Below are 11,292 nucleotides of genomic sequence, written 5' to 3' on the forward strand. Positions count from 1 at the left end.
GGGGGGGAGTGATTTTAAATGTACAGTAGACACAACACAACTGAAAATGTCTGAATGTCATTGCATTAAACAACTAAATATCAAAGCAAGTGGCATCTATTTTAAAATAAAGGTAATTTGCTTTGATATATTTTCATCTAATTCATTGATATTCAGAAATAAAACTATCCTAATCGTAAAACGGTCTATCAATCATAAATGTAAAGCATTTATAAATATTTGCATTTATTTGATCAAAAATACAGAGTTTAGTTTGATAGCAAGTTTGATAGAAATTATATAGTTGTGAAGCTTTTTGCTATTTTTCCAGAGTGACCCAATGAGAAGTCTTTAAAAACTTCAGATCTTAAAATTATCTGCAGAAAAAGAGATTTTAAATATACAGTAGACACAACACAACTGAAAATGTCTGAATGGCATTGAATTGCATATTTTTCTTTAAAATAAAGACCACTTGCTTCAATATCTTTTAATCAAATGCAATGACATTCAGACATTTTAAGTGTGGCGCAAGTATTTTTATACTTTTAAACAATTAAATAAAATGAAATATACATATTATTTATAAATTTTTTGCATCAACAATAAAAAGTTCAGCTTTTTAAACATTTCTGAGATATCCAACTTTATAAGTGCTATTTTCCTTTACAATAAGTTGCTTCAATATATTTTTAGCAAATGCATTGATATGCATACATTTTAAGTGTTTAAATAAAAGCTACATAAATATTTATATATTCTATCAATCATAAATATAAAGTAATTATACATAGTTATTTAATCAAAAATACAGAGTTCACCTTGATATAAATTACAGCATATAGTTTTTTTTTGTTGTTGCTAATTTTCAAGAGAGACCTAAAGGGAGAAGCCTTTAAAAACATAACTTTGAACCTTCTGATCTTAAAATGGTCTGCAGGTGGGGGAAATCATGTTTAGTGGACACAACACAACTAAATGTCATTGAATTATATAACAAAAGTGGCAACTGAACATTACGGTGATATTTTTGCTTCAAAAGTGCTATTTTTCATAAAAATAAAGGCCAATTTTTTCATTATTTTTTCATCTAATGCATAGACATAAGTGTGGCTAAAATGTTTAAATACATATAAGCTATACTAATCTTTATCAAGCATAAAAATAAAATCATTCAGAGTTCAGCTTGATAGAAATTATATAGTTAGCCTCTTGCTCTTTTTCCCAGACAGAATGCATATTGTTGAGATGAAACGATGCGATTTTATAACTCATATTCTTTGAGGTCTGAGCATTAGATGTTATTGCACATTGTGTTTGCACAATCATTCTCCACTAGTCCTTGGAGATTCAAGTTAATACAACTTGTCAATGGTTGACATGAATAAAGCATAAAACATTCGTTCCTTGTGTAAAGAAACTCCTTTGTGTGCTGAAAGATGCTGCAACATCTTTTGCTTGAGCATATGCTTGCAGTTCATCAAACATGACTTTTTTTATTTATTAAAAAGTAATACAAAACCTTTCGGCAAATGTTTGCATAAAGCACCGCAGTGGTTCTTACAGTAGCTTGACAGACTCATTCATGAGACTCATTAAGCACAGAAACATTAATGAAAGACAGAGTTTATTTCTAGACTAGTAGTCCGAGGAAGCTTTAGGTCGTAAAAGAGTTACAAATCTGTTCTGTATTATCTGTACTGTAAGTATTAAATGTTTTCTGCTTAGATCAGTTTCACTATCCTCATTCATAAAGAAATAATTTTTCGAGTGGGTTCATAATTATTTCAAGCATTTTAATGAGTACTGGATGCAAAAACTTGACTGCATCATTTTGGGCCTTTGGATCTTAAAACAGAAAAAGTGATTTTAAAATGTACAGTGGCTATAAAGGATTAGACACAAAACAATTAAAATGTCTGAATTTCACTGCATTAAATAATAGAATATCAAAGCAAGAAGCAACTAAACATTGCACTGGCATTCAGATAGTGTGGCTCAAGTGTTAAATACTTTAAAACAGAAGCTAATCTTTATACATTCTATTGATCATACATGTAAAATATTTATATATTTATATTATATGCATTTATTTGATCAGAATTACAGTAAAAGCAGTAATATTGATAAATATAGGCTACGTTTTAATAAAGTCCTTTCATGTCACTATTTTGCATGTTCTTAACCTAATAGCATAATAGGCACGCAGGTGGCACTTAGGTTACATTTAACCAACAATGATAGATTAATCAAACGGTAAACGGTATATCAATATGCAGTAGCTAATAAGAGTGAATTGAACACTAGTAGGCCTACTTAAGATTAATGCGACGTCTGGTGCTGCGTGATTTTGCGTATTGTTTTGCAGTCAGTAAAAATCAATTTTTTATTGCAATTCGATTTGTAAAATGAGACAAACCGCAGATCCAGAATTCCAGATCGCTCCACGAATGCTAATTCGCCTGTCCATTCGGATTGAAAGAATGATACTTGTCATCTTTTTTATATTAGCGTTTGTTAAAAAATAAATTAATAAAACAGACAACCAAAATTACCTCTACAGTTTGAGCTTATTACGCACTACGCAACCCAGTGCCGATCCTAGACTTCTGGGGGCCCTACGCAAAATGGTGTCGTCTGAATCGCGCTCACGGAAAGCGCTTGAGAAACAGTAGCTGTGTCTCATTTAGAAGGCTGCGCCCTCCGGAGGTCGCATTCGAAGGCTGCATACGTCATCGAGGCTGTCTCATTTCAGAAAAGCAAGTAGGACACTCCGAATGCGACCTTCGAATGCGACTTTCTTTCACAGGAATTCGGAGGATGCATGAGGTGTATCCTTCGCTGCTAAAGATAACCCACAATTCTTTGCGTCGCCGTGAACAATCGTTGTTACAACCGGCGCCAGCAGATGTACACACAAGCGCAGATGTGGTGTTTACAACTTACCTTAAATCGCCTCGGCAAAAACGGATAAACTTTGTTTTTAACTTTGTTAACAGATGTCTGCTATACGTACGCTGCAGCTCCTCAAACATTGAACAAAATAAAACAAGTAAAAGCATTTTTTTTTTCAAATTACTTTCCAGATTAAGAAATAATTTTCCTTCATTTAAGTAGTGTGAGAGCGCAACGATGCTCTAAAGGTGTTGGCATAGCAACGTGATACTTCCTGTTTCCTTTTCCGCCTGTCCTACGAAGGCCGTCTCGTTTAATTCTAGGTTGAGGACACTTCGTATATGCATCCTACAGAGGATGCGACCTCCAGAGGATTCGACCTCCGGAGGGCGCAGCCTTCTAAATGAGACCGCTATAGTCTCTTCCGCGGTTCGGTATGCTCTCAACTCGTTTTTTTAGTCTCGGGCAAGATTGTACGACATTCACATTATATGATTTGACTGATTTTTACGTAGAAAGGGTGACATCACACCGCATTAAAAGAAATTATCATTCATGTTTCCATTAGGGATGGCTGACGCGAAACTGACGTTCCGACACGGTGTCAAGAAACACTGCTCCGAAGTGTGATTCGAAACACCCGTGTCACGGGACTATGGCGAATCAGAGCATCGGGGCGTTCCCCGAGTGTTTCGAGACCCGTATCTGCTTTTGATCGACAGGGTCGGGAACAAACAATCGCACATCTGTCTTAACCTAACTCCCGCAAAGTATAAAAGTGGAGTTAATGCAGCAGAACAATTAATATATTTAAATAAAAATCTTACATGTAAAAAAAATGCCAGGTGTTGTGGCTTGATGTCTTTTATTAATGTAAATTTTTTCATGACCAAAATAACATTCACAAAGAGTTCATTCAGTTGTCAGAGAGATGTTACAACACATTACAAGAACAGAACAATAAAAACACAACATTCAAATATGTATTATATGTATATAAATGCTATACCGGGGATTCAAACCTAAAGTGATAGGTTCTGACAACATGGCAATCGTGCACACTAACCACTCCCCCAACCCATATGGTTTGCTTTGACTGTTACAGTGTTTCATGAAGCCTCGCTCTGCCCATCACTAGTTTCCATAACCGCTGGCCAAATTCAAAAACAAAACAAAAAATAAATAATCTTTGAGAGCAAGGAGCCCCACTGGTGTTTTGGGGGCCCTACGCAGCTTGCGCATTTTGCATATAGGGAGGATCTGCGCAACCCATCGCAAAGCGCCGCCTTTCCACATTCGCATACGATTGTCGATTTTGCCCCCTTTAAATTGGTGGTGAAGCAACCATTACCCTCCACTTATTCACCATGGTAAAATTAATTATTTAAAAGAAAATGAACGTATGAATATATCCACACAAAACAAATGACCCCCAATACCTCTAAAAGAAAAATTGGTTTTCTAGAGCTATTCAGCATGCAATAATTATTTATTCCATCAATATTCATAACCGCCATTTTATTGAAAGTGTTTAAAGAATAACATTTGAAGAAAAATAGTCCTAATTCTCACCTCGGGCTCATAGTTTTTATTGAGACAAATCACATCCGGTCGCATTATACCGCCATCTTCCGGTTTATTTTCCTGCAATGTTATTCCGATTTGTTTTCCTCCATCATATTTGTGTTAGTGAGGCCAGCAGGTGTGGGTCCTAACGCCCCAGTATAGTGATGGGGACACTGTACTGTCAACAAGCACCGTCCTTCGGATGAGACGTTTTGTTTGGCCTTCCAAAAGATCATGCTTGTCGCTGAGGAAACATATCAACTTCACGCTGTGGATCACCGGATCGGCTTTCACCGTGGACGAAGTGGAGTCCAGCCCGGGGTCGTCACATGTGGCTGCCACAAGCCCGCCGGCCACTCCTTCGTCGAATCCGCCGGCCGCCGCTCACTTTAGCCCACAGGCCTCTGCTCACTCTAGCCCGCCGGCCTCTGCTCACTCTAGTTCTGACTCACAGTCTGTAAGTAAGTTTTTTATATTTAAAGAATTTGCCACTGATGATTCAAACGCGAGTTTTGGGCTGTGTAGAGTAGGGCTTGTTGTTTGTGATTTCTCTGATCACAAATGCAGACATGGTTTTATGCTTAAAAAGACAGTATAAGTCATTATAATCCGTAATTATGTCCCCACTGGATGCAACAAATGTCTAGTTTATAATGGGTTTTAATGTTTTTGAATCATCGCTCCAGCCTGACAGGGCATCACAGTGTGGTAAGGGGCGTAACATTTCCATCACACACTTGAGATAAGTCCAGCCCGGGGTCGTCACATGTGGTTGCCACAAGCCCTCCGGCCACTCCTTCGCCGAATCCGCCGGCCGCCGCTCACTTTAGCCCGCAGGCCTCTGCTCACTCTAGCCCGCCGGCCTCTGCTCACTCTAGCCCGCCGGCCTCCGCTCACTCTAGTTCTGACTCACAGTCTGTAAGTAAGTTTTTTATATTTAAAGAATTTGCCACTGATGATTCAAACGCGAGTTTTGGGCTGTGTAGAGTAGGGCTTGTTGTTTGTGATTTCTCTGATCACAAATGCAGACATGGTTTTATGCTTAAAAAGACAGTATAAGTCATTATAATCCGTAATTATGTCCCCACTGGATGCAACAAATGTCTAGTTTATAATGGGTTTTAATGTTTTTGAATCATCGCTCCAGCCTGACAGGGCATCACAGTGTGGTAAGGGGCGTAACATTTCCATCACACACTTGAGATATTCGGCCAATCACAACGTACTGGATAGCTGGCCAGTCAGAGCACACCTTGCTTTTCAGACCGATGAACTTTGTAAAAATCGACGTGGAAATCAGTGGTTAAGTTGTATTTACAACACTGTTCCAGAACACTTCAACCCAAATATTCAGATGTGTGCAGCGCATTTTACGGAGGACGAGGACTGTTTCCTGATCCTGCAGAGTAGCCTACAATGCCGGTGTTCTGACAAATAATGCCGACTCACAGCCTGTAAAGTAATAGGAGTGAACCGTTTTGAGTATCAGATACATAAAAATAAATTGGTATTTTTCGACTTTTGGGCGTTTCGTTACCGTTTTTTTTTTTTTTTTTTTACACGTCGTCATATTAATTATAATTCAAATATATTTTGTTTTATTGATCACAATTTTATTGTTGATAATTGTTGAGAGGGGCACTTTTAATTAATTTTGAAAAAGGTCAGGGGCTCGAATCTTCTATACACCTGACCTGCTAAACACTTCACAGAAGCAAATCATACAGTATAGAAAGAAAGTATTTTTATTTTATTTTAGTTTGGTGAACCATTTCTTTAACAGAAAAATGCTTGATTCAAATTAAGCATTTATTAAGCTAATGATAGAAATGTTCGGGTTAATATCTATTTTTTCTCAGTCTGTATGTTGAACTGAGGATCTCCATTTCTGAAGGCAAGTGGGGAAGTGGTGTTTGTTTCCATGGAGATATCCATCAGTGGCATGTAAGATTAAAGGCTATTTAGCAGTCAATCATTTTACAGGTTTATACAGGGACTATATGATGTCCAAGGGTCACATAACAACCACTTTCCAGCAGGAGATCTATGGAGAAGAGAACAGCGCATACCCCTTACGAAAATTAATCATCAAAAAAACAAAACCATGGTTACTATAGTTAAACCATGGTAACCACAAATTAACCAATGTTGTTGCTACACTAACCATAGTTTACCATGGTAGGCTATTTGTAGTAAAAATGTGGTAACCAATACGCACAAAAATCATGGTTACTACACGTTTACTGTAGTAAAACCATGGTTAATTTTCATAAGGGAAATTATGCTCTATTCTGGCCTGGCATCAAACAAGACGAACAGCAGCGAATCATATTGTCAGAATCCAAAATTCCAATGGAAAGACAGCAGAAATGTAGCTATAAAAGCCACATACTGTAAATGATTTCCAGCACCTAATGCCGGCCTAGATCAAGGATACTTGATTTTGTGTGCCTCATATCACAACACAAGACAGAGAAGTGTCCATTTCCAAAAAAGAAAAGAGCGACACCTTCACAGGCAAGATGATTCCGTATGTAATCTCTAGCCTGAGGGACGGGAAAGAGCTTTGATCTGCCACTGCGTCGACTCTCACCTACCACCTCCATTTCTGGCCGCTGAGAGCGAACAGATGTCAAGAGTATAATGTCATCCTTGGGCATCTTAAACTCACGAGATGACCAGTTATTACCTGACAGTCAGGGGTCTGGATGACTCAAGAATAACAATTTAAATAGGATTACTGTGACAAGTTGCTCTTCATTCAAGCAAAAACACAGTATATTTCACACATTAATATCACACATATTTGATATATTCACACAAAGATTGCCGAGCGCCGATCACATGCAGATTTCCCCCCGATCACAGCCCGACTTGTCGGCGAGCTCGTTGACAAGTCGTTTTTCCTACGGAATCGGGCTCCTTTCACACTGTTACACCGGGTTCAAGCGACCCCAATAACGTGGTATTTAGCCCATGGAATGCGAATTTTACCAGTGGAACAACAGCAAAAAAATTAATAAAATATGCGTATTTTACCCCCGGAACTAGTTTTTTTTTTTTACTGGGGACCCCCACCGAATCGCCATTGAGCAAGTTTTGAGTAGCAAATGTCGGTTTTGTTGTGAAAACCTGGCAACTCTGCTTGAAAATTGGATTTAAATCAGGCTTACAATCCTGTAGTGTGAACATGGCTTAAGTTGCATCGAATCTCAACACTGTCAGGTTTGAAAAGAAAATGATTTATTTACACTGAAAGGTAATTTGACTTAATAGCTATAAAACTCCTTAAAGGGGTCATATGATGCCCATTTTCCACAAGTTGATATGATTCTTTAGGGTCTTATGAAAAGTCTGTAACATAGTTTGGTTAAAATTTCTCAATGGAAGTGTAAAAAGGCCTTTTTTTTTTACCCTGTCAAAAACAGCTCTTTTCAGATCAAGCCGTTTTTGTAGCATTTCCCTTTAAATGTTAATGAGCTCTGCTGACCCCGCCCCTCTCTTCCGAGCTGCTCTCAGAGAGACGGTTTACTTTAGCTGCATTCATCGTGAAACTTGCTAATTAGCACATTATTAGGAAAGGCAATTTACAAAGATTCATTACAAAACATTATACTTCTGTAGATGAGGCTGGATCACGAATGATTCGCGCGAACATAGACGCATTTAGGCAGATCAGGGGCGCATTCACTTCAGAAACAAACGTAATCCACTGCGTCTTCAGCGGCTCAGATGTCGGGAGTAAATGAGGACTGCTATGCTCATTATTAAACTAGTAAACAGTCCAAGATTTCTTTTGCCACTTTTATTCAAACTGGAGTGCAAAAATAACAGTTATGATTGGTTGTTTTCCATTGGTTTTCATGGGTTTCTACCTGCAGGTGGCGAAAACTGTCCACTTTGACTGAAAATATATATTATAACTACTTTAAAAATGCATGCATTTACTATACTGAAAAAGTGTTTGGATGTTGAAATGATCCATGTAGGCCAGAATAACCTTGGTTTGTATTTTTGCTCAGAATGAAATAAATTAAAATAACACTATTTCATTCATTTAAATTACAGTTTCACGTTTAAATAATTCAGCAAAGAAAAACTCTATATTTACACCTACAATCCCTTTAAATAACATTGTTTTGGTTTTCCCTGGAATTTTGTGAACTTTGTCACATTTGTTCTGATAATTGTGTGATTTAATACAGAATGTACAAAGCATTTCATGCAGAAATAGAATTTTCCATGAATTAAATATTACCATATTTGCAAAAAAACACTCTTAAAGTACAAAACTATGCAATCTTTATGAAAATTACCTTATTATAAGAACCCATTACAAGAATAAAACAATGCTGACACACCCAGTGTAGTTTTTAACCAGTGAACCTATAAGAATGATCCTGCTATTCTGATATTTTTATGTAATAACAATTTCATTACTGAAGCGCTGCATTCAACAACATGACAATGAATAATTTAAAACATCCAAAGTTGCAGTTGCATTTTATCATGAAGAATAAAGACAAATGTTGAATCACAAAAGTAAAAAAAAAATCTAAACATCTTTATCATATAAAGAAATAAAAAATATCATGAGCAAAAAATACAGTGTACAAATACAGTGCATGTACTACTGAAGTGTGATATTTTGACTTGAGGTAAATGAACAAGCAAGCCCTAAATCTGATTTGGTGATCTCAAACCTTACTGGCGTGTTTCACAGAGCAATTTATGTTGCTCCAAACTAAAATGTACCCATCCATGAAATTCCACGCTTTACCTAGGTGACATTTAAAGGAATAGTTCACACAAAAATAAAAGTTGGCTGAAAAAGATCTCATCCTCAGTCCGTCCAAGATGTAGATTGTTTCTTCATAGGAACAGATTTGGAGAAATGTAGCATTACATGACTTGCTTACCAATGGATCCACTGCAGTGAATGGGTGCCGTCAGAATGAGTGTGTTTGTTTGTAAGAAACAAATCCACCATTAACACGTTTTTAACTTCAAACTTCTGGCTAAAAGTTCATATTCCAAAATATTGCTTTCTCCAGTGAAAAAGTCATCTTGTCTGAATCAGGAGAGAAATATGTACAGATCAAGTACCATTTATAAGTTAATACAGTCCATAATAGTTCTAAATTTTGATGTGAGAGGACAAACAGAGGATCGACTTTTTCACTGGAGGAAACGTTATTATGGACTCGTATTTTGGTCAGAAGCAATGGTTTAAAGTTAAAACGCTTTGATGGATTTGTTTATTGGTGGACTGGAGTGATGTGGGTTACTTGTGGATTATTGTGATGTTTTTATCAGCTGTTCAGACTCTCATTCTGACGGCACCCATTCACTGCAGAGGATCCGTTGGTGAGCAAGTCATGTAATGCTACATCTCTCCAAATCTGTTCCTATGAAGAAACAAACTCCTCTACATCTTGGATGACCTGAGGGGAGGGGGGAGTACATTTTCAGCAAATGTTAATTTTGGGGTGAATTATTCCTTTAAGTTTTGACACAATAGGTAGCATTCCTGAATTCAAGACTTCACATCTGATCTGCTTTTTGCAATCATGACAAAAATAAGTCTAGACACTTTAAATAATTTCATAAAGCCTGAATTTTTATACTGCATCTTCTACATTCTCTTCAATTAAATTTAATTCACAGGCTTTTTAAATGTTTGGGATTTTTTTATACAAATATTGCTCTGTAGAGTAAGGGGGAAAAAACTCCATCAAGAGCCTTTCCTTGCTTAAGGGGAAAAGTAATGCAAACTGTGCTGCGGGTGTAAAAGGTCCAACTACAAAAGTTTTAATTGCGTGAACGTGCAACCTGACAATTATGAGCAATGTGCAAAGTGGATTTGTGCACAGAACTTAATTAACTTTAAATATCTCTATTTATAAGACACAGATACAGGTCGAGATAAACTAATCCAGTGGATGTGAGGCTGATTTTAACATTCAACAAACCAACCAACCAATGGTCACGTTCCTGCCCAGCAGTTATGAATAAATACACACTGGAGGTCCATTTCCAAATAAAAACAATAATGCTTTATGAGGATGAAACTGCTGTTTTTCTACCAAAAATAAATAATAAACAGGTTTAATCAGAAATCCCAAAAAACCATGACAAACAATCTCTCAGCTCTGAATTTTTAAAAAGAGGAACAAGTACCATTAAGAAGTGTTTTTAACAGCACGCAATTATCTGAGACACAGTACCACGGGGCGTCTGCTTCTGAATTCAGGAGAACCGGACTGTCTTTATTGTGGATTGCTCTCATAGGTGGGAAACATGGACTTGCGTGTTTTGGGTGGCGGCGGTGGAGGCTTGTTTTCAACTTTCGCTGGTAAAGGAGGCGTGAACTACAGATGAAATAAAAGACGAAAAGCATTATAGCTTTCTATACCATTTCTATTTTTGTCAAAGTTTTTAGATCAAGATACAGATAAACGTACAAAGGAAATTGTAAATTTGCTGCTAATAACTGAGCTATTTTCCTAGTGCAGACTGTGCATGCTGTGTCTTACGTCAGAAGTGGAGTTATAGATGCTCTCACTCTCGTGAGGGTGTTTTTTGGGTGGCATTGGTGGAGGGGTGTTCGTGATGTCCGGTGTGCCGAAGTCACTCTCGCTTGGGAGACACGTGTAACCTATGGGACAATGATCAATATGAGGTTTAATAATGTTGATACAGATGTGCTGTGTGCAGGATCAAGTGTGCTGGATGATGGTGTTCTTTGCATTCAAAGTTTCCTTAAATGCCTGTAAGAATTTTCAAACATTTAACCCTGGGATTCATGAATTTTTAAACCAAATTTTTTTTTTTATATATATATATATATAT

At 37.2% G+C, this 11,292-nt stretch overlaps 1 protein-coding gene across 1 annotated transcript in view; it reads right to left on the reverse strand.

The window, feature by feature from the left end:
* Nucleotides 1-9,890: 9,890 nt before the first annotated feature.
* LOC107584859 (dedicator of cytokinesis protein 5-like) overlaps nt 9,891-11,292 on the reverse strand; it is a 45,294-nt gene continuing 43,892 nt past the window's right edge. Inside the window, exons 37-38 of the mRNA XM_016271613.1 lie at nt 10,977-11,098; nt 9,891-10,811 (exon numbers count right to left, since the gene is read on the reverse strand). Of these exons, the coding sequence (XP_016127099.1) occupies nt 10,710-10,811; nt 10,977-11,098 (224 nt within the window). The 3' untranslated portion in view covers nt 9,891-10,709. The remainder of the gene's footprint in view (nt 10,812-10,976; nt 11,099-11,292) is intronic.

The sequence above is a fragment of the Sinocyclocheilus grahami genome, unplaced genomic scaffold, assembly GCF_001515645.1.
Source record: "Sinocyclocheilus grahami isolate Dianchi unplaced genomic scaffold, SAMN03320097.WGS_v1.1 scaffold64.1, whole genome shotgun sequence".
Classification (NCBI taxonomy): domain Eukaryota; kingdom Metazoa; phylum Chordata; class Actinopteri; order Cypriniformes; family Cyprinidae; genus Sinocyclocheilus; species Sinocyclocheilus grahami.